Source organism: Meles meles, chromosome 4 (assembly GCF_922984935.1).
Source record: "Meles meles chromosome 4, mMelMel3.1 paternal haplotype, whole genome shotgun sequence".
Taxonomy (NCBI): domain Eukaryota; kingdom Metazoa; phylum Chordata; class Mammalia; order Carnivora; family Mustelidae; genus Meles; species Meles meles.
This window is the reverse complement of record NC_060069.1, coordinates 79,233,201-79,257,409: the sequence shown is the minus strand read 5'-3', so window position 1 is coordinate 79,257,409 and position 24,209 is coordinate 79,233,201. Positions and strand designations below refer to the sequence as shown.

Genomic DNA, 24,209 nt, shown 5'->3' with positions numbered 1-24,209 from the left:
AAGGGTTTATTCACCTCCTTTAGGTTTCTTACAGATAAATAATGTAGTATGAGTTACAGAAAATGCTGAATCGCTGTAATTTCTATTAGTTTAAACAACAACAAAAAAATCTATACATTTAATTTCTCCTTCAGAAGAAACCTGGGCTGCCTGCCTCAGGCAGCCTTCTCCCATTCCTCCACCAACCCGTTAACTTTAATGTGGGAAACTAATTTGCACCCAACCTGTGAATGCCTTCACCTTCCGGGTAGAAGAAACACCTATTTTAATGCATTTTTGCAAATAAATCATTAGAGTTTAATCACACATGACTCTATACAGACACACTCCCATGATTTATTATCGTTGGGCTAGTTTCCTCCTCCCCCAGAGTAAGATAACTAATTTCGCTACGTGTGGTGTCTTAAACATAACTTCCCACGATGCAGATTTGTTTACTGATTATCTAAGACGATAGCGACGGTTACTAAGGCAATAACACTTTTCAGTCTTCACCTTTATTGCTTTTTGGGAACAAAAAAAAATCAAATAAGCAAGAACGCAAAACCAATACCAAACAAAAAATTGGCGGCGTGACAATCTACTCCCTCGGCACTCCTCTAACTCCTGGCAGTCTCTATCGATGCACTCGGAAGCTCGGCTGAGGCTGCCTGGCGCTGGAACCAGGAAGGCGGTGAGCTTAAACTGAACCAAGTTCGGAGGACGGCAGCGGCGCCCAGATTTGAAGGAAGGTTTTTTTGGTCTGTGGTGCTTGCAAGTCAACGGGAGGCGTGAAGCCGAAGGCCGGGACCCAGGTGATGCCCGCATCTGTAACCGGGGAGGCGGCGGCTGCGGGCGCAAGGTTCCGAGGCCCTGCTCGGGCGAGAAGCGGCGCGGGGCCTGGCGCAGTCAGCGGGGAAGGCGACGTGGAGTGGGGGTGGAGGGGGTGGTGGGTGGCGGCCGCGAGGCGTGCGGAGCGGCGCAGTACGCATGCGCCCCGTACCTGGCGTTTTCTGACCCTTGAAGTCCAAGCTACGGCCTTTGGGTGGTGGGTGCCTGTGGGGTAGTGGGGTACTGTGCGGTCGCAGGCCTCAAGTTAGGCCTTCAGTCTGGTGGTGGTGAGGAAGAGTTAACCAGCTCTAAATTCTCTTCATACCTTGACCACACTTCCAAATGCACCCCCAGTCCCTGGTCCTCCATCACTGCTTTTGGATTTCTGTGCTCATCTTGTAGTGTGTTGGTGCTTCGTCACTAGCTATAGTAGGATGGAACAAGAGGGAGGCTGCAGCCTGGTGCACTCTACTCCCCTTACTCTGCTGTCAGTACTTGAGATCCACCTCTTTCACTCTCTATCCCCCTTCCTCGCTTGCACTCTTGCTGAGAGATAGGTAGTGCTGGGTGATGTAGACTTAACTTCCTTCACATATAAATATACTCGCTTTAAACCTTCATTTCCTTGACCTCAGAATTTTTGGCCTTGTGGTCATATGACCACCTTTATGGGCGTCCTTAGGAGCACATGGCTGCCCTTAAACTCTGTTCACTTTGGTGAGATGTTATAATGCACTACTTAGACATGTTGCGGACTCATGATTTTAGGTCAGCCTTAACATAACTTCTATCTTAGAGGTTATACATATTTAAATGTACACTGGAAGCATACATTTTTGTTGTTATTGCGTTTTCAGAATTAGCACCAAACTATTCAAGTTTCAACTAACTAGGTACTAGGTATTTACATAAATCAAACATTTTTTTCTGTTACAAAAAAGTATTCCAGCGCTCATCTAGACATACAAGCGCTTAAGTGAGGGGAATGTGCAGAATTCTCAGGTTTAAGGATTTGAACAGATATGGCAAGTGCAACCTTGTGGGGAAACTATCCTGTCTAACTTTAAAGTCTATAAATACTCACTTTCTTTACAAGCAAAGGAGATTTCCTGCTAAGTGTAACACCTTACTACTGTTACCTTCTTCAATAAGAGAGCTAAAAATGTTTGAAATAGAAAAAAAAAATTAGGCAGCTGGTATGTATTAATTGGCCTTACCAATTCCACCAGTCTTAGCAAAAAGTTGTGTTGAGTTGGAAAACTTCTGTAATGCTTTTGTTACAGTAGATGTATAGATATATTTTCTGCTTTCATTTTCAAACCATTGGGGAGAAAGTCTTAGGACTGATAATGCTTTTTTAAAAAAGATGCTAGTTTACAAATTTTTAGTTACGATAGGAGGTGTGTTTTTGACAATTCTGTCTTTTTTGAATTTTGCTGTGTTATCTTAAATTAGAATTTTACCACGGTTCTTTTATTGCATTTGCATGGCTTTGTACTTGTTTGTGGATTTCTTCCTATGCAAAAGTGATATTAGCCCCATTTTTACTTTACCTCTTTGATGTGGATTTCCCATTGACATGACTGTCTTTTTTTTTTTTTTAAAGCCATGTGTCCAAGATTAAAAAGAATATAGTTTGATATACTAATGGATGACTAGTAGAGAAATAATTATAAACTATCATGTTCTCTAAGAATCTTTTTTCTCTCTACCTGTTTTCTGAAAAAGGCTAACTGCTTCATGTACCTTTATTAATAACTAGACAAAGGAACTATCTGTGTATGCCTTTGAGCTTTCTTTTGAATGATCACATCTTGGCTTCATGTCTTCAGTAAGTCACTTAAACTTTTCAGTGAGATATTTTTGTAAATAGATGTCCTGCTGTAATCATTACCTCTCCTGGTTTCAATTTGGTAGTGGGAGTATTGGGGGAGGTTTGCAACCAGGAGAATGTATCCAGGAAGTACTAGAAGACAGAAGGGGGACAGAAAACTAAGAGCTGTAGGAGTTCATTCCTATAGTCGCGTTTTCTGTTTACAGGTAGATTGAAAAATTGTTAGCTTATGGGGCTCCTAAAAATCTCTGCTCAGTTCATTATTGCCCTTATCAGAAAGAGTTATTAATGTGTCTTCTCATGTACCGTACCATACAGTGGAGTTAAGTATAAGGAGTTCTTTCTTACTAGGAGTGTGTAATATAAATTGACGACCTTGACTTGAATGAGCAAGTATATTCAATTATATGCCAATGATACTAGGAAAATCCAGAAGTGAGTATATATCTAGGGTGGTGAGTAGGAACTCAGTACCTGTCATTGATGAAGACAATTTTTGGATCTATCTCTCATTTGCTCTTGTTCAGTTTCCTGAATAAATATTTGAAGTTAACTATAATAACTGTAGGGGCTTTTGCAGTCTCTTGAGATTGATTATACTTCAGAGTAATTTTTCTGAAGTGTAAATATGTTACTTGAAAATGTATTTATAGTTTGGTGACATGGTATTTAAACTTTTTATTTAGTGTCTGTAAGGAAAGGCTTTATATCTACCATTAACTTTTCTGGGTTAAAGGTAATCATTCTTCTATTATGGGTGAATTATGTTGTTTGAAATTAAAATAAAGGAAAATGTATACCCACCTCCTATTCTCTATTTTTTTCCAGTCAACGATAAGGTATGTAATTAAATCTGTGTTCTTTTTTTTTTTCTACTTCTTTACGCTTTATGTGGGCACTTAATAAGCTGGACAAGAAAGGAGAATGGAAATAACTGTAGATACCTTAGAGCAATAGTTCTCAAACTTTCTAGTTTTAGGATTCCTTTACACTTTTAGAAATTATTGTGGACTCCAAGAACTTTTACCTTTATGGGCTATATCTGTAAATACTGCCTTACTAGCAATTACATGAGCAAATTTTGAATATTTATGAATCTACTTAAAAATAATAATAAGCCCATTACATGGTAACATAAATAAGACATTTATATGAAAAATAACTATATTTTCCAGAACACACTTAGTGAGAAAAGTGACATTATTTTCCACTTTTGCAACTCTCTAATGTCTGGCTTAATAGAAGATGATTGGATTCTTATATCTGCTCCTGCGTTCCATTGTGATGAGTTGTTTTGATTGAAATATATAAAGAAAATCTGGGTTCACAAAGATATGGTATTGGAAAAAAGTATTTTAATAGCCTTTGCTGATAATTACTTCTTTGATACTACACTAAAACTTGACAAGTAGTAGTTTCTTAAACGTTAGTAGCAGTCTGGTTTTTGAAAACATGTCAATGACTTTGTAGTCTATCACATTAAAATCTATGGGTTTGTCTTATACTGTGAGTGGATTATTTTTACCTAGGCATGATTCTGTGAGATCCTGAATTGGCCTATGGGAGAATAGTGGTTCACTGGGTTACACATACTTTCTGAATTTTGAGTCTTTATTATGTAATTTTAAAAATTCACATTTTTGAATATCACCACTGATCTCAACACAGAAATCGTCAAGTACCGAGTGGGAAGCTGTCACTCTCATGGTGGTGGATACAAGTTATCCTAAGTTCTAATTTTTGCTTAAGAACTCAGATTTTATCATGGGTAACGAATAATGTCAGCTTTCCTTGAAATGAAAAAGTCTCTTCATTCGTTTTTAGGCACATGTCTGCCTAATACCCAGGTCTGAATAGTATAGTTAGTTCTTTAGAAATAGTGTCATGATAAAAGCTTATTCAATTTGAAATTTGTTTGTATTAACACTTTTTCTCAAAATAACCATTCTTTAGTCTGCAGCAGTGGGTAAGTGTAGTTCCCATTTCATCATACAGAATATTAAAAAGATGTGTGTTCAAGGTTTAAAATTTATGAAGTTAATGATTTTTACTGTTCTATCTAGGACATTCTTAAGTGAAACTGTCTTAAAAAATTTCTTTTAAACTGTGTTGCAGTGAAGAATATAATGACCACTACAGTGGTCATACAGTACAGTTTAGTGCCATTTCCTTGATTCCTGTTAAGGCACCAGCAGTTTCGCCTATTATTGGTTTTATTTACATCATCAGTACAAAAGTCCACCCAGTGAAAAAGATAAATCATGTTTCAATATTATAGTGAAAATAGTTTTGACCCCTTGGATCCTCTGAAAGGTTTTTAAGGACCCTCATAAGGACCTACAAACCCCATTTTGAGAATTGCTATTCCATTTCAAGCATAAGCTAGAGGGCAAGGATTTTTGTTTCTTGTTCTCTGATGTATCTCTCATACCTAAGCCCGATACCATCCTGAGACTTTTTACCTATCTCTAGTGTTCTAGAATCTGTGGATCTGGATCATCTTTTTGGTTTACTCTCTACTTTTGGTGGAGTACATCCTCTGGTAGTTTCCTAAGAAAGAGTGAATGAAAGGTATAATTTTGAGACTGCATATTTGGAAGTGTCTTTATTCTGATCTCTTATTAGATCAATGATTGGGCTAAACATAGAGAGGTTGAAAGTCATTTTCACTTAGATATGTGAAGGCAAGTCTTTTTTGTTTTTTGTGTTGATTTACCCCATTTTTTTCTCCCTCTCTCTCTCTTTTTTTTAAATATTTATCCATTTGACAGAGAGAGAGGTCACAAGTAGGCAGACAGGCAGGCAGAGAGAGTGGGAGAAACAGGCTCCTCACTGAGCAGAGAGCCTGATGCGGGGCTCGATCCCAGGACCCTGAGATCATGACCTGAGCCGAAGGCTGAGGCTTAAACCACTGAGCCACCCAGGCGCCCCTACCCCATTTTTTTCTCTTAAGAAGTTTCTAGGATCTGTATTATGGCTGTTTTCTGTATTTTTCTGAGCTATGTGTGGTATATGTCTTTTTTTTTTTTTTAAAGATTTATTTATTTTAGAGAGAGAGCTCGCACATGAGCTGTGGGAAGGGCAGAGGGAGAGAGAGAACCTCAAGTAAACTCCACACTGAGTATGGAGCTTGAGGTGGGGAGGGCACCTTAGTCCCAGAACCTTGAGACCCTGAGACCCTGAGCTGAAACCAAAAGTGGCCGCTTAACTGACTAAGCCACCCAGGTATCCCTGGTGTAAATCTTTTTTTTTTTTTTTTTTTAGATTTTATTTATTTATTTGACAGAGAGATCACAAGTAGACAGAGAGGCAGGCAGAGAGAGAGAGAGGGAAGCAGGCTCCCTGCTGAGCAGAGAGCCCGATGTGGGACTCGATCCCAGGACCCCAGGATCATGACCCGAGCCGAAGGCAGCAGCTTAACCCACTGAGCCACCCAGGTGCCCCCTGGTGTAAATCTTTTATTAATTCATTGTTCTGGGGATTTAAAGCAGTTGATACCTTTCAATTCTGGAAATTCTTTTGAATTATTCTTTGGGTGTTTTTCTGTGTCTCCTTTCTACATTCTTTTTTTAATGAAATGCATATTGATTGGATATTGGATTTACTAGATTGATCTTCTTTTACCTCCTGTTTTTTATCTTTTTCTTTCTACTTTCTGTGAGTCCTTTGACCTTATGTTCTAACCCTATTGTATTTTTTTATTACAGATTATCATTTGCTTATATTTAAAGCTTTCCTGTTCTTTGAGTGTTCCTCCTATTCTTGTTTGCTGGATCATCTTCTCATGTGTTTTTGGGGATAGTAACAGTAATTTTTTTTTGCATGTCTCTTGTTTACTGCAAATTGCTTTTTTTCTTTCTGTTCTGGTTTCTGTCTCTTAGGATAAAGGCTTTCATCACGTGACTGGTTATCTTTCATTGTATAATTGCTAAAAAGTTTAAAAAGTTTAAAGAGCAAAGTTTACTGTGTTTAAGGTTTGAGTTTGGTAACTGGTGGGCTTGGTGATAGGGTGATTGGATAAGAACCTGGCCTTTTTTTCCGGGGGGAGCTTCAAATATTTATATACCTTTTTTGACTACTCTTCAGTTTTTGCAAAGAATCCTTTTCCAGAATTCTTGCATCTTTCTGCCCTCTTTTACTGTGTGCCTGGACCTGTGCTTATTGTTTCATTATTTTCCTTAAAAAAACCCCACCTTTCCTGCTGGGTTTGGGGAGGAGTAGTCACTTGTATGGTTTGGGTCAGGGAAGGGGCTTTTACAGATTTTCAACTCCTCTGTGTTTTAGTCTTGACCTGTTGTGCTGGCTGTGGTATCTGGTGTCTCAAATTCCTGAGCTTTTCTGATTTTTGCTGTGTGAACTGGCTTTTCTCTTATTGGAATTCTCTGTAGTTTTGTGATATTCAGCTTTCTTAGCTCTAGATCCTCCATCTGGTTTTCATTTGCTGAAAATTTATTGACATATCTTGTCTACTGTTCCTGTTATTTTCTCTTTTAGTCTCTTAATTCTTGTGAATTTATACTTTTTTATCCTTTCACACTCATTTTAGTATTTTTTAACCAGATAAGAAGATTGAAATAGAAACTCATCTTATTTAAATGTTTATTTATGGATAAAGAAAGTTCATAACTGTCTATAAAGATGAAGACAAGAAAGGAAGGAAAAGCCAGGAAATAGGAAAACTTAGGTGATTGTTATAACTCAGTTATGTACACATTCTTTAATGGAAATATACAGTGTTATATATATGTGTAAATATTTAAATATGTTTATGTATACATTTATATTATCTATATACATATAATTTCGTAATCATAGAATTTTGAAGCTGGAAGGGGTCATGGTGATCTTTTAACTAGTGCAATGTCATTTTTCAGTGAGGAAGCTGGTTGAGATACACTAGTGATTTACTGAAAGTTTCAAAAGCAAGTCTTTCCAATATTTTGTTAACTGTAAAATGTTAGAACTGTGAACATTTTAGAGGTTCATAACTATATTTAAAGTCTAATTCTGGTTCTAGGTAAGTAACTTAGAATTTTGGATTAGTCCTGGCAGCAATTTTCAAGTGATATTGTATTAGAGTTAGGGAGAGGATGCCTTGTATGACCCTTCTGAAAACAAAGCTGTAATTTAACATATTGCTTTGTTTATTGTAATGATATTAATTTATTTTGAATAAATGTTAAAGGGAAACATGAGATTTTAATTTATCTGATCCATTAATGGTTTATCTTAACCATTACATAACGATGGATCTTGCTTTTATGTGATATTGAAAGATAGCTAATAACTATTTTGGTAAAATTAAGTGTGATTGCATATGAGACTCTTTATAAAGGCTAGCTTTAAAGTAAGATGAGTAAGCTTCTTATCAACTAAGTTAATTCTTAGGTATAAAAACCTTAAGTTCTTTTTCTGTATTTTTTTTTCCTTTTGTATACTAAATATACAAGCATTACCATAGCCATATAGAAAATAGTGTAAAATAAAAAAATTACCCAATTTCATCACTTAAACAGTATTATCAGTTAGTTTGGGGCAGTTGGTTGAGAGTTGGTGGCTCAGGTTAAGAGTCTGCCTTCGGCTTGGGTTATGATCCCAGGGTCCTGGAATTGCTCCATATCAGACTCCTCCCTGTTCAGTGGGGTGTCTGCTTCTCCCTCTGCTTCTCCCTGTCCCTCTGCTCTTCCCTTCCACTTGTGTTCTCAGTCTCTCTCTCAAATAAAATCTAAAAAAAAATTACCAGTTATTTTCAATTTTGCTGTTACTCATATGTACAAATATATATGTGTGTATGTGTGTATATATATGTGTATATACATACATATATATATGGAGGAGGAGCGGGAAGAGAGAGTGAGAGAGAGGATCTTAAGCAGGCTCCACACCCAGTACAGAGCCTGACATAGGGCTTGATCTCACAACCCTGAGATCGTGACCTGAGCTGAAATCAAGAGTTAGACACTTAACTGACTGGGCCACCCAGGCGCCTCTCATAGGTGCATATTTTCGTAAACTGTCGTCTCTGTAGACATGGTTTTAATAATGTCACAATGAATATAGTTTCCTTTTGAGAAAAACTTTGCAGATAAATTCTTAGAAGTCGGATTGCTTTGTCAAAAAAAAAAATCAACATTTTTATGACTCTATTTAAATTGCTCAATTGCTTTCTGGAAGGATTATACCATCACTTTATATAGGAGCTAGCAGTGTGCTGAATTGACTGACTTTACAATAACCTCATCAACTTTAGTACTTTATTATTTTTTTAAAGATTTTATTTATTTGACAGAGCACAATTAGGGAGAGTGAAAAAGAGAGAAGCCGGCTCCCCACTGAGCAGGGAGCCCAATACAGAGCTGGATCCCAGGACCCTAAGATCATGACCTGAGCCAAAGGCAGATGCTTTACTGACTGAGCCACCCAGGTGCCCCCAACTTTAGTAGTGCAGTGAACATTTCCTCCCTCCCTCAGATTTCACTAGTGAAATGGTGATAGTGCATTGTTTCAATTTGCACTGTGTTGATGACTAATGAGGTTTTATCCATTTAAAATTTAGAATTTTTAGTTAGAAAAATGTAACTCTAAAAGATAGTAAAATACTTTTTATATTTAAGGAATTTGAAAATGAAGGATTAGTGGTTGATCCCTAAACCAAGTATTATATAATTAATAAGAAGTGCAACTTAAAATAAAAGAAAATTATTATAATGAGCTGTTCTCAGGATTGACTCTTTTGAGAGACATTTGAAAAAGTTATGGATACATTTAAATAGTTCATGAATTTTAAAAACTGTTAATTGATAATCCTCAAAGACTGTACTAGAGCAATTTCTCATGTCTTGTCAATAAGCCAAGTTCATTTAAAGTTTTACTTTAAATGAGACCCTTTAAAGTTTTACAAAGTTCACTGTAATTATTATGTTAAATTTCATCCATTGTGTCATCGTGCTAGAACTAATTTTCTTTGAATTTGAACTTAGAAATGGGACGCCGGTCTTCAGATACTGAAGAAGAAAGCAGAAGCAAGAGAAAAAAGAAACACCGTAGACGGTCATCTTCAAGTAGTTCTTCAGATAGTAGAACATACAGCCGAAAGAAAGGTGGAAGGAAATCAAGGTCAAAGTCAAGATCTTGGTCCAGAGATCTTCAGCCTCGTTCTCATTCATATGATAGAAGGTGATTTTCATAATTTTCCTTTGTATAGTAATGAGAATAACATTCTTTAAAGTTCATATGTTTTTGTACTTTTAATTTTTCTGGGTGAAACCTTTTTTCTTTTAGTAGTTATATATTTATGAGGGTTAAGTCCCAACCTAAAAGGTTTTTTTTGTTTTTGTTAAAGATTTTATTTATTTATTTGACGGAGAGAGATCACAAGTAGGCAGAGAAGCGGGCAGAAAGAGAGGAGGAAGCAGGCTTCCCGCTGAGCAGAGAGCCCGATGTGGGGCTCCATCCTAGGACCTTGGGATCATGACCTGAACCGAAGGCAGAGGCTTCAACCCACTGAGCCACCCAGGCGCCCCTTGTTTTTGTTTTTTAGTTTTTTATTTTTACTTTCTTATTTGAGTATGTTGTGTTAGTTTCAGGTTTATATTTTAGCTATTTGACAAATTTATAAATTATGTTATGTTCACAGGTGTAGCTCCCATCTGTCCCATTACATCGCTGTTACAGTATCATTGACTGTATTCCTTATGCTCTGCTTTTTATTCCTATGCTTTACTCATTTCATTACTGGAGGCCTATATTTCCCTTTCTCCTTAACCCATTTGGTCCAACACGTCCCTCCAAAGGTTCTCCTTTTTGCGAGGCCCAGTTCATGTGTCTAGTGTCTTCTTCCTTTGTCTGTTCTTTGTAGATGTTAACTAGTATGGTTCTCATAACATATTATCTGATAGTATTTGGAGGATTACATCCACTGAGCACCCCTAATGTTTTAATTGGTAGCTGATCCAGTCACTAAATTATGAATCAGTCATCTGACTCTTCAAGAAGAATAACATTTTTTCTCTATTTGCTTCTAGGAAGGATTGAGAAATAGTAAAAATTAGGTGATTCTTTAGAATCTAGATGATTTCTCTTTAATGCCTGTAAAATTTTTTTTTAAAATTTCATTTATTTATTTGAGAAAGAGAGTGAGAGAGAGAGAGAGAATACGAGCAGGGTGAGGGGCAGAGGGAGAAGCAGACTCCCTTTTGAGCAGGGAGCCCAATGTGGGGCTTGATCCCAGGACCCTGCGATCATGACCTTAGCTGAAGGCAGATGCTTAACCGACTGAGCCACCCAGGTTCCCGTAAACATTTTTTTTATACAAATGACACTTGATTATATTTTATTTCAGACGCAGGCATCGATCAAGCAGTAGCTCTTCTTATGGCTCTAGAAGAAAACGAAGTCGAAGTCGTTCAAGGGGTCGGGGGAAATCCTATAGAATTCAGAGATCAAGGTCAAAAAGCAGAACAAGAAGGTATGTCATATCAGATATTTATGACTTTGTAACAGACTATTTCCAAACTTAGTGATCTAAAACAACAGTCACTTTTGTTCTCATAATTTTATGATTTTGACTGAGTTCAGCTGGTAGTTCTTTTGCTAGTCTCCTCTGGGGTCACTCATCATCATTGGCTTCTCATCCTGTAGTAGGCCGGCCTGGGCCTTTTCACATGATGGAGGAAATTTTTGAAGAATGTAAGTGGAGAAGCTGTAAAATCTTTCAAGATCTTGCCTCTGTGTGTATTGGAATGAGTTTGTGTCTCCCGTAAGTTCATATGTTGAAGTCCTAACCCCCAATATAACTATATTTTAACATAGGGTTGTTATTGGAGGTATTTAAGGTTAAGGTTAAATGAGGTCATAGGGTGGAGCTTTAATCCTCTAGGATTGATGGCGTTATATGAAGAGGAAGGGAGAGACTTCTATATGAGTATGCACTCAGAGGAAAGGCGACTTGAAGACTGTGAAAAGGTGGATATTTACCATTTTTTTCAGCCAGAAAGGCAGCCCTCACCAGGAATCACATCAGCTTGCATCTTCATTTTGGACTTAAAGCCTCCAGAGCTGTGAAAGATAAATTTCTGTTGTTTTAGCTGTCCAGTCTGGAGTATTTTCGTATCATAGCCGGAACAGACCAATACACAGCTAGACTATTATACTAATACACAGACTAAAACTCTGTGTCTTTTTGCTGTGCTCAAGGGTCAGTAATAAAGAGAATAGCCTATCTAGAGTCAGTTGTACATTTGGGCAGTGGTAGAAAATTTGGTTGAGTAGGACTGGGATTATGGTATTGATGGTTGATAAAAGGAGGCATTCAGAAATTATTGAAGGTTTTTGAGCAGAAGAATGTTAGAATGAAAAGCGTTTTAGGCAGATCAGTTTCTTTTGTCTGCTTAGTTCTTCGTACTACTATTAGGCTTTACTTGTGGGGGTATATTAGCAGCCTGGTTTTGTTACTTAGGGCACAAAATTTTATAAATCACTGTGTGAATCTGAAGTTGGTTAATAGCAGTGAAGTTCAGATGTTTAGGTTTTTGGCCTTGTGTTATTTGGCCTCAGCCTCCTGTCGTTTGTCATACTCCATGGCTAAGCCACTCATGTGTTAGATGCCTTTTTTTCCATTCACGTATCCGATTTGCTAGCTTTGTTTCTTTGAACATGCTCTTTTTCCCCTTTCTTGCGGTATCTGTACTTTGTGAAACCTTCCTATCCTTTAATGTTTAGTTCTATTTAACCTTTAATTCTTTCTCAATCCTTTTTTGATTTTTCACTCCCAAGTCAGGTTTAATCCCTCCTTTTTGACCCCCCCCCATCACATGTGGCTCCTGATTTTTAACAGTTATGTTTTGAATATTATGTTTTGATTTTCTCATATATTGTAAATTCTTGAAGCGGGGGGAGGGGTCCTCTTATTACCTAGCAAAATGCCTTGCTGGTAAACATGCCTTGGTTTGAGTGAATGTTTAATTGGGGAAATGAAGTTAGGTAGAGTGCTTGGTTTTGTAGCAAGAAAATGTTTTATTGTTTTATTGATTTGTAGAAGGAAAGCTTTATTTTGGTTGTATTGATTTGTCTAAAAAGAGGCTGATGATCAGAAAACAACTTCAACTGAAGTTTCCCATCATTGGGAACAAAAATAATAATTCATGCTTTTTATGGCATTTTTTAGTTTATAAAGTATTTTCTCATATACTCCCATATATCATCACATGTATTAGTCATTTATAGTTTGATTCCAAGCATCAGGGTTTTAACGGAGGAAACTTTTGTAACCACTGGAAGACTCCAGGGAATTAGGGAAGCTGTCACTGATTATTTTAACTTGAAGCATGGCAGCTGGTTGTTTGCTCAGAAGTCACTGGAAGTTTTAAGTACTCTCTCAGTTTGTAGCACCGAAGTGGTTCTCAGGATACTCACCTGGAAGTTGTTTTTCTGCCCAATTATCTACTTAAAACTGTCTCCAAAGGGGAATCTGGAAATGTTAATTACTTTTCCTTTGCAATGCAAAGAAGGCCTTAAAAAGAGTAGCAGTGATATCTAGTCAACTACAAACTATTTAGCATATATGCATTAAGTGGTTTGTGTAACTCTGTGCCATGCACAGTAATACCTTTATTTTGTATATTAGAAAACAAATTCAGAGGTTTATTCAAAACAGCAACTTCTCCACCTTTTGCATCAATACGTTGGCATTTAACTATGGTAACTAATCAGAAGTCACTGAAAAGTCTACCATTTTGAGGAAAAACATTATGCATATCCTGTACACATATTATTTTGGAAAATATATTTTAAGAGCTAAATGAGTTTAATCTTGGTTTAACAAGAAAATTAAACTCACTCCTTGAGTTTACCAAGGCTATAATTTAAACAGAGAAGATGAAAGTAGTGAGTTTTTCAAAGAAAAAAATACTATATAATTCTAAATCTGAAGCTATGTTGTTAATGATCTCTGCTTTTTAGAAATGAGTGATTTCAGTCGTGTTAAGTCAAAACTTCAGAAAACTTGTTACGTATGTAAAAAATAATTTATAGATTTTGGATACTAGCCCTTTATCTGATACGTCACTTGAAAATATCTTCTCCCATTCTGTTAGTTGTTTTTTCGTTTTGTTGATGGTTTCCTTTGCTGTGCTAAAGTTTTTGATTTTGATGAGGTCCCAGTAGTTCATTTTTGCTGTTGTTTCCCTTGCCTTTGGTGATGTGTCTAGGAAGAAGTTGCTGTGATGTGAGGTTGAAGCGGTTGCTGTCTGTGTTCTCCTCAAGGATTTTGATGGATTCTTGTCTCACATTCAGGTCTTTTATCCATTTAGAGTCTATTTTTGTGTGTGGTATAAGGAAATGGTCCAGTTTCATTCTTTGGCATGTGGTTGTCCAGTTTTCCCAACAATTTTTGAGGAGACTGTCTTTTTTCCATAGGGCATTCTTTCCTACTTTGTCAAATATTAGTTGACCATAGAGTTGAGGGTGCATTTCTGGGCTCTCTATTCTGTTGCATTGATCTGTGTGTCTGTTTTAGTGCCAGTACCATACCATCTTGATGATTACAGCTTTGTAATACAGCTTGAAGTCCAGAATTGTGATGCCATCAGCATTGGTTTTCTTTTTCAACATTCCTCTGGCTATTCGGGGTCTTTTCTGGTTCCCTATAAATTTTAGGATTATTTGTTCCATTTCTTTGAAAAAAGTTGATGGCATTTTGATAGCGATTGCATTAAATATGTAGATTGCTTTAGGTAGCATAGACATTTTCACAATATTAGTTCTTCCAATCCATGAGCATGGAACATTTTTCCATTTCTTTGTGTGTTCTTCAGTTTCTTTCATAAGTGTTGTATAGTTTTGTGAGTACAGATTCCTTGCCTCTTTGGTAAGATTTATTCCTAGGTATTGTATGGTTTTGGGTGCAGTTGTAAATGAGATCAACTCCTTAATTTCTCTTTCTTCTTCTCTTTCTTCTTTCTTCTTGTTGGTGTGCAGAAATGCAACTGATGCATTGGTTTTATATCCTGCCACTTTACTGAATTCCTGTATGAGTTCTAGCAGTTTTGGGGTGGTGTCTTTTGAGTTTTCCGCAAAAAGTATCATATCATCTGCAGTGAGTGAGAGTTTGACTACTACTTTGCCGATTCAGATGCCTTTTATTTTTTGTTGTTGTTGTCTGATTGCTGAGTTAGGACTTCTAGTACTGTGTTGAACAGCAGTGGTGATAGTGGACATCCCTCCTGTGTTCCTGCCTAGGGGAAAAGCTGTCACTTTTTCCCCATTGAGAATGATACCAGCTGTGGGTTTTTCATAGATGGCTTTTATGATATTGAGGTATGTACCTTTCATCCCTACACTATGAAGAGTTTTAATCAAGAAAGGATGCTGTACTTTGTCAAGTGACTTTTTGGCATCTATTGAGAGTATCATATGGTTCTTGTTCTTTTATTAACGTAGTATATCACTTTGATTGATTTGGGGATGTTGAACCAACCAGAAATAAAACCCATTTTGTTGTGAATAATCCTTTAAATGTACTCTTGGATCCTATTAGCTAGTATTTTAGTGAGAATTTTTGTATCTATGTTTATCAGGGATATTAGTCTGTAATTCTCCTTTTTGATGGGTTCTTTGTCTGGTTTTGGGATCAAGGTAATGCTGGTCTCATGAAATGAGTTTGAGAGTTTTCTTTCCATTCCCAATTTTTTGGAACAGTTTTAGAAATAGGTATTAATTCTTCTTTCAGTGTTTGGTAGAATTCTCCTGGGAAGCCATCTGGCCCTGGGCTCTTATTTGTTGGGAGATTTTTGAAGACTGCTTCAATTTCCTTGCTGGTTATGGGTCTGTTCAGGTTTTCTATTTCTTCCTTGTTCAGTTTTTGTAGTTTATACATCTCTAGGAATGCATCCATTTCTTCCAGATTGTCTAATTTATTGGCATATAGTTGCTCATGATATGTTCTTATAATTGTCTGTATTTCTTTGGTGTTGGTTTTCCTCTTTCATTCATGATTTTATTAATTTGGGACCTTTCTCTCACTCTGTCTCTCTCTTTTTTTAATAAGTCTGGCCAAGGGTTTATCAATCTTATTAATTCTTTCAACGAACCAGCTCCTAGTTGTGTTAGTCTGTTCTATTGTTCCTTTGGTTTTCTATTTCATTTTACTATTTCATTGGTTTCTGCTGTGATCTTTATTATTTCTTTTCTCCTTCTGGTTTCAGGCTTTCTTTGCTGTTCTTTCTCTAGCTCCTTTAGGTGTAGGGTTAGGTTGTGTACTTGAGACCTTTCTTGTTTCTTGAGAAAAGCTTGTATTGCTTTATACTTTACTCTTAGGATAGCCTTTGCTGCATCCCAAAGATTTTGAACATTTGTTCCCATGAATTTTTAAAATTCTTCTTTAATTTCCTGGTTGACCCATTCATTCTTTAGTAGGATGTTCTTTAGCCTCCGTGTATTGAGTTCGTTCCAACCTTCCTCTTGTGCTTGAGTTCTAGTTCCAAAGCACTGGGGTCTGAAAATGTGCAAGGAGTGATCCCAGTCTTTTGGTACCAGTTGAGACCTGATTTGTGACCCAGGATGCGATCTATTCTGGAGAATATTCCATGTGCCCTAGAGAAGAATGTGTATTCTGTTGCTTTGGGTTGGAATGTTCTGAATGTATCTGTGATGTCCACCTGGTCCAGTGTGGCATTTAAAGCCCTCATTTCCTTGATGATCTTTTGCTTAGATAATCTGTCCATTTCAGTGAGGTGAGTATTAATGTCTCCTAGTAGTATTGTATTATTGTCAATGTGTTTCTTTGATTTTGTTATTAATTGGCTTATATACTTTGCTGCTCACATGTTAGGGGCATAGATACATATAGATATAGATATATAGATATATAAAATTGTCAGATCTTGTTGCATAGACCCTTTAAGTATAATACTGTGTCCTTTCTCATCTATTATCGTATTTGGTTTAAAATCTAATTTTAGATTAGGATTGGCACCCCAGCTTTCTGTTGGTGTCTATTAGCATGGTAAATGGTTTTCCACCCCCTCACTTTAAATCTGGAGGTGTCATTGGGTCTAATATGAGCTTCTTTCAGACAGTATATTGATGGGTCTTGTTATTTATCCATTCTGATACCCCGTGTCTTTTGATTGGGGCATTCAGCCCATTTATATTCACGGTGACTATTGAAAGATAATGAATTTAGTGTCATTGTATTGCTTGTAAGCTGAGTATTCCTGTATATTGTCTCTGTTCCTTTCTGGTCTATGTTACTTTTAGACTTTCTTTGCTTAGTGGAGCCCTTCCAATATTTCTTGTAGGGTTGGTTTGGTGACCACAAATTCTTTTAGTTTTTGTTTGTCTTGGAAGCTTTTTATCTCTCCTATTTTCAGTGACAGCGTAGCTGAATATAGTTTTCTTGGCTGCATATTTTTCTCGTTTAGGGCTCTGAATATATCATGCCAGTCCTTTCTGGCCTGCCAGGGATAGGTCAGCTGCCTATCTAATGTTCCTACCGTTTTAGGTTGCACACCTCTTTTCTCAAGCTGCTTTCTGGATTTTCTCTGTTTCTGAGACTTGTAACTTTTACTATTAGATGATAGGGTACCGACCTATTTTTATTGATTTTGAGGGACATTCTCTGTGCTTCCTGAAGTTTGATGTGTCTTTCCTTCTGCAAATTAGGGATGTTCTCCACTATTATTTGCTCCAATATATCTTCTGTCCATCTCTCTTTCTTCTTCTTCTGGGATCCAATTTATTCTAATACTGTTTTGCCTTATGGTATCACTTATCTCTCGAATTCTCACCTTGTGATCCAGTAGTTGTTTATCTCTTTCTTAACTTCTTTATTCTCTATCATTTGGTCTTCTATATCACTAATTCTCTCTTCTGCCACATTTATCCTAGCAGTTAGAGCCTTTATGTTTGATTGTACCTCATTAATAGCCTTTTTGATTTTGACTTGGTTTGATTGTACTTCTCCAGAAAGGGATTCTCTAGTATCGTCTATGCTTTTTTCAAGACCAGCTAGCATCTTTATAATCATCATTCTGAAATCTAGTTCCAACAGCCTACTAATGTCTGTATTGATTAGGTCCCTGGCAGTAGGTACTGTCTCTTGTCTTTTTTTGAGGTGAGTTTGTCCATTTTGTCATTTTGTCCAGAGAAAAACAGATGGCTGAGAGAACAACATGTTAAAAGGGTAACAGCAACCCCAGAAAAATATACACTAAACAAATCAGAAGACACCCAAAACCGGGGGGAAGAGAAGAAAAAAAAGAATATGATCAGGCTGGTGAATAGAACAGAGCCACACACTAGATTTTGGGTGTATCTTGGCCTTTTAGAAGAAACTGCTTCCTACAATTTTAAAGAAAACCTTATATATATATATATGTATATATATATATATATATAAATAAGGATAAATACAATGAAGTGATGGAATATGGCTTTAAAGTGAAAATTAAAAAAGATTTTAAAAAAGTAGTTGATAAGAGATGATGTTAGTTGAATAAGGTAAGAAGAAAAATTTGAAAAAAGAAAAGGGACAGAATGTAATCAGACAGGTGAATAGAAAAGCCACACGCTAGATTTAGGACATATTTTGGTTGGTTAGAGGAAACTGCATCCCAAAATTTTAAAAATTTTTAAAAATTAAAAAAAAGTAAAAAAATATATATCTTTAAAAGAAGTTTAAATACAATGAATGAATAGAATATGACTGTAACAATGAAAATTTTTTAAAAATTTAAAAAGTAATTGATAAGATATAGGTTGAAAATGGAAAGAAAAAAAATTAATAAAAGAAGTAGGAAAAAAAAAAAGAACATTAAAAAAATTAACTTTGAGAGACCAAAGAATCGTGGAGAAAAAGCCATGAATTCTATGTGCTGTATTCCACTAGCGCTGGCGTTTTTGGAGTTCTTATTTATTGATGGGTAAACTTGGTCTTGGCTGGATGTTCTTTCTGACCTTCTGGGGGAGGGGCCCATTACAGTGATCCTCAAAGGTCTTTGCCAGAGACATAATTGCACTGCCCTTGCCAGGGGCCAGGCTACCTAATCTGCTTGGGTTTGCTCTTGGTAGCTTTTGTTGAAAGACGAGAATGAAAAGGGTGGCCTCCCAATCTCTGTCTCCGGTTTATGGCAACCCGGAGCTGAAATCCTACTCGTAGGCTCTGTCTTTGAAGCTGGCTTCGCTGCTCTGATACTTGGAAGTTCTCCCACACTTACGTACCCCGTCTTTCTGTGATGGCCAAGGGTCCTGAGACCACACTGTGCCAGCGAGGGTTCCATCCCCCACTTAGCCCCTGGATTAACGTCCCTCAGTGGAGCAGACTTTTAAAAGTTCTGATTTTGTGCTCCACTGCTTTATCACTTGTGGGAGCTGGTTGACGGAGGCTCACTCCCCTCCCACTGTCTGTTTTCTGGTATATTGGCTGGGATTCACTTCTCTGCACCTCCTATCTTCCAGAAAGTGGTCTCTTTTCTGTTCATGGAATTGTTGCTATTCTTTGATTTCTTGTTGAGTTCGCAGCTGTTCAGAATGGTTTGCTAACTATCTAGCTGAATTCTTGGGACGAGAAGAAATTTAGGTCTCCTACTCTCCCTGCCGTCTTGCTCAAACTCCTGAAAAATGGTTTTGTAATGCAGTTTTGGTTTTCATTTTTTATCATAAATGAGTTGAACATCTTTTTATATGTTTGGGGTCATTTTTCTATCATTTTTGTGAGTAAATTTTCTCTACATGTCTTTTGGGTTTTTAGTATTTTTTAAATTTTTAAAAATTTTATGAGTTACTTAGTAGATTGACCCTTTAGATATAATACATATGGCAAATATTTTCTCTTAGTTTTTCAGTTGTCTTTTGTGTTTGTTCATGCTATTTGTTGGCCATGCAGAAGCTTTTTTATGCAGTCAAATATATCACTCAATGCTTCTTTCCTTCATTTCTTATATTCAGAATATGGAGAAGTTCTTTATTTCCATCCAGATAAAGAGATATTTACTGATGTATCTTTACAGCATACCTGTTTATTTCATTTTTTACATATGTGTCTTTCGTATGTGTAGATTTATTCTTGTCAATGATAATGAGGTATGGATCAATTGTTTTTTCAGTTGGTTGTGGTCACATCGCCATTTATTTAAAAAGGGCCATCTTTGCCCCAGTGATTTATGGTGCCCCTCTTTATTGATACACTATATTGCATTAGTACTTGGATCTTTTTCTTGAGTGTGCATATTCCACTAGCCTACTTTTCATTTATTCACTAGTACCACACTTCTAATTATAGAAACTTAAGTGTGTGTGTGTGTTGTTGTTGTTATTTTATTTGTTTTTGTTTTTTTAGAGAGTTGGGGAAGGGGCATAGGGAAAGAGAGAATCCCAGGCAGTCTGCACACCCCAGAGCTCGACCTGGGGTTTGATCTCACTACTCTTGAGAGCATGACCTGAGCCAAAATCAAGAGTTGGTCCTTCAACCAGTTGAACCACTCAGGTGCCCCAGAAACTTCACAGTATACTTTAATGTTTGGGTAAGGCTAAGTCCCCCTTTGACTTTTAGCTTTCCTTTTTCAGTGTTATCTTGGCTATTATTTTCATGTGAACTCTTTATTTTTTCATATAAACTTTGATATTAACTCATTTAAGTCCATTAAAAACTTTTTGGTGTCTTTATTGGGAGTTTACTAAACTTATAAATTATGGGGAACTGCCATCTTTATCACGTTGAGTTGTTCTAAGAGCAGAGGGATCGTTTTTCATTTGTTTTAGGCAAGTTTTTTTGTGATTCAGGAGTGTTTTAAAGTTTTCCTCATATAAATCTTGCTCATTTCTTTTTCTTTATTTTTATTAGCTCAACATTATTGTGCCCTATCCTTTACCAAGCTGTGTGTGTATGTTTTAAAGATTTTTTAAAATAATGATTCAACAGTTTTCTCAAAAGATTTAATTTATTTATTTGACAGAGAAAGTCTGCATAAGAAGGAGCGGGATTGTGAGAAGCAGGCTCCCTGTTCATTAGGGCCTCCATCCGAGGACGCTGAAATTATGACCTGAGCCAAAGGCAGATGTTTTTTTTTTTTAAATACTTTATTTACTTATTTGACAGAGAGAGAGAGCTCACAAGTAGGCAGAGAGGCAGGCAGAGAGAGAGAGAGAGAGAGAGAGGAGGAAGCAGACTCCCTGCTGAACAGAGAGCCCGACGTGGGGCTCGAACCCAGGACCCTGGGATCATGACCTGAGCTGAAGGCAGAGGCTTTAACCCACTGAGCCACCCAGGTGCCCCAAAGGCAGATGTTTAACCAGCTGAGCCACCCAGGCACCCCCCCCGTGTGTGTTTTTTTAAATATAGTTTACATTAGTTTGTACAGCTTAATGATTCCACAGATTTATATGTTATGCTAAGCTCAGCACAAATGTAGCTATCATCTGTCACTGTATAACACTGTTATTGTACTGTTGACTATATTCCCTGTGCTATTCCTCTTATCCCCCCATGAAATATTCATTCCAAAACTGGAAATCTGTACCTCCCTTTGGTCTTCACCCATTTTGCCCATCCCTCAACCCCTTCCCATCTGGCAACCATCAATTTGGTTTCTTTGTTTATGGGTCTTACTCTGCTTTTTATGTTTACTTGTTTGTTTTGTTTTTTAGATTCCACATAAAAGTGAAATCATATGCTGTTTTTCTTTGTCTGACTTATTTAACCCCCTAGGTGTTGCGAATGGCAAGATCTCATTCTTTTTTATGGTTGAGTAATATTTTGTGTGTGTGTGTGTGTGTGTGTGTGCGCGCGCGCACACGCACACACACATTTGTATGCATATTTATAGTATTTTTATTTTTAATTTTTTGAGGAACCTGCATACTGTTTTCCACAGTGATTGCACTAGTTTTCATTCCTTCCAATAGTGCATGAGGGTTCCCTTTTCTCTGCATCCTTGCCAACAAATGTTTCTTGTCTTTTTAATTCTAGCCATTCTGACAGGTATTAAGTCATATGTTTTTTATTTTATTTATTTCATTTCATTTTATTTATTTGACAGGCAGAGATCTCAAGTAGGCAGAGAGGCAGGCAAAGAGAGAGGAGGAAGCAGGCTCCCTGCTGAACAGAGAGCCCGATGCGGGGCTTGATCCCAGGACCCTGGGATCATGACCTGAGCTGAAGGCAGAGGCTTTAACCCACTGAGCCACCCAGGTGCCCCTTAAGTCATATATATATATTTTTTTTAAGATTTTATTTACTTATTTGACAGAGAGATCACAAGTAGACAGATAGGCAGGCAGAGAGAGAGAGAGAGGGAAGCAGGCTCGCCGCTGAGCAGAGAGCCCGACACGGGACTCGATCCCAGGACCCCGAGACCACGACCTGAGCTGAAGGCAGTGGCTCAACCCACTGAGCCACCCAGGCGCCCCCTTAAGTCATATTTTAATGTGGTTTTGATTTGCATTTCTCTGATGATGAGTATGTTCAGCATCTTTTCATTTGTCTGTTGGCCATCTATATGTTGTCTTTTTTTAGAAAACTTACATGAGTCCTCCACCCATTTATTAATTGGATTGTGTGTGTGTGTCGATTTTGGTGTTGGGCTGTAGAAGTTCTTTATAGACTTTGAATATTACCTCTTATCAAATATATTATTTGCAAATATCTGCTCTCATTCAGTAGTTTACCCTTTTGTTGATGGTTTCCTTCACAGTGCAAAAGCTTTTTATTTTGGTGTCGTTCAGTATATTTTTGCTTTTGTTTCCCTTACCTGAAGAGACATATCTAGAAAACTATCGCTAAAGCTGATGCAGATTACTACCTGTTTTCTAGAATTTTTATGGTTTCAGGTCTCACATTTAGGTCTTTATTTTTGTGTATAGTATAAGAAGGTGGTCCAGTTTCATTTTCTTTTCATGTACCTGTCTAATTTTCCCAATACCATTTGTTGAAGACTGCTTTTCCCCATTGTATATTCTTGCCTCCTTTTTCATACTAAACCATATAATCATGGGTTTATTTGTGGGCTCTATTCTGTTCCATTGATCTGTGTGTCTATTTTTTGGGCTATTACCATACTGTTTTGATTACTGTAGTTTTGTAGTGCACCTTGAAACTGGGGATTATGATACCTCCAGCTCTTTCTTTTTTCTTTTTTTCCTCTCAACATTGCTTTGGATCTTTAGTTTTGACTGTGGTTCCATACAAATTTTAGGATTGTTTCTTTTCTAGTTCTGTGAAAAATGTTGGTATTTTGATAACGGTTGCATTAAATCTATAGATTGCTTTGGTTAGTATGGACATTTTAACAGTATTTGTTCTTGGGGCACCTGGGTGGCTTAGTCGGTTAAGTGGCTGCCTTCAGCTCAGGTCATGATCCCAGAGTCCTGGGATTGAGCCCTGCACTGGGCTTTCTGCTCAGTGGAGAGCCTGCTTCTTCCTCTCCCTCTGCCTGCCTCTCTTCCTACTTGTGATCTCTCTCTATCTCTTTGTCAAATAAATAAATAAAATCTTTAAAAAACCAAAATGAGGGGCGCCTGGGTGGCTCAGTGGTTTGAAGCCTCTGCCTTCGGCTCAGGTCATGATTCCAGGGTCCTGGGATCGAGCCCCACATTGGGCTCTCTGCTCAGCGGGGAGCCTGCTTCCTCCTCTCTCTCTGCCTGTCTCTGCCTGCTTGTGATCTCTCGCTGTCAAATAAATAAATAAAATCTTTAAAAAAAAAAACCCAAACGAAACAATATTTGTTCTTTCAGTTCATGAGCATGGAATATCTTTCCATTCATTTCTGTCATCTTCAGTGTCTTTAATCAGTGTTTTATAGTTTTCAGAACACAGGTTTTAAATCTCTTTCTTTATGTGTATTCCTATGTTTTTCTGTGCAATTGTAAATGGGATTATTTTTTTCATTTCTGTCTGCTACTTCATATTAGTGTATAGAAATAAAATAGAAATATAATACATTTCTGTATATTAACTTTGCATCGTGAGACTTTATTAAATTGACTTATTCTAGTAGTTTTTGGTGGAGTCTTTAGTGTTTTCTATATATCATGTCATCTACAAATAGTGACAGTTTTATATTTTACTTACCAATTTATTTATTAATTTTTAAAAAGATTTTATTTATTTATTTGACAGAGATCACAAGTAGGCAGAGAGGCGGGCAGAGAGAGACGAGAAAGCAGGCTCCCTGCTGAGCAGAGAGCCCAACGGGGTGCTCAATCCCAGGACCCTGGGATCATGACCTGAGCCGAAGGCAGAGGCTTTAACTCACTGAGCCACCCAGGCGCCCCTCTTCCTTACCAATTCAGATGCCTTTTATTTCTTTTTCTGATTGCTGTGGCTAGGACTTCCACTACTATGTGTGATAGAAGTGGCCAGAACAGATTTCCTTGTCTTGTTCCTGATCTTAAGGGACAAACTCTTAAGTTTTTCACCTCTCAGTATGATGTTTGTTGTGGGTTTTTCATATATAGCCTTTCTTAGGTTGAGGTATGTTCCTTCTAAACCTGCTTCATTGAGGGTTATTATCATGAATGGATGTTGTACTTTGTCAGATGCTTTTTCTGCATCTATTATGATATCTGTTGT

The 24,209-nt window shown here is 37.2% G+C and overlaps 1 protein-coding gene across 2 annotated transcripts in view; it reads left to right on the top strand.

Annotated features, from left to right (window-relative positions):
- The first annotated feature begins 651 nt into the window (after positions 1-651).
- RSRC1 (arginine and serine rich coiled-coil 1) overlaps positions 652-24,209 on the top strand; it is a 428,947-nt gene continuing 405,389 nt past the window's right edge. The window contains exons 1-3 of one of the 2 annotated variants that reach the window (XM_046001270.1): positions 652-794; positions 9,625-9,820; positions 10,986-11,111. In XM_046001270.1, the coding sequence (XP_045857226.1) occupies positions 9,627-9,820; positions 10,986-11,111 (320 nt within the window). In that variant the 5' untranslated portion in view covers positions 652-794; positions 9,625-9,626. The remainder of the gene's footprint in view (positions 795-9,624; positions 9,821-10,985; positions 11,112-24,209) is intronic. The other variant, XM_046001269.1, reaches the window with a different exon arrangement.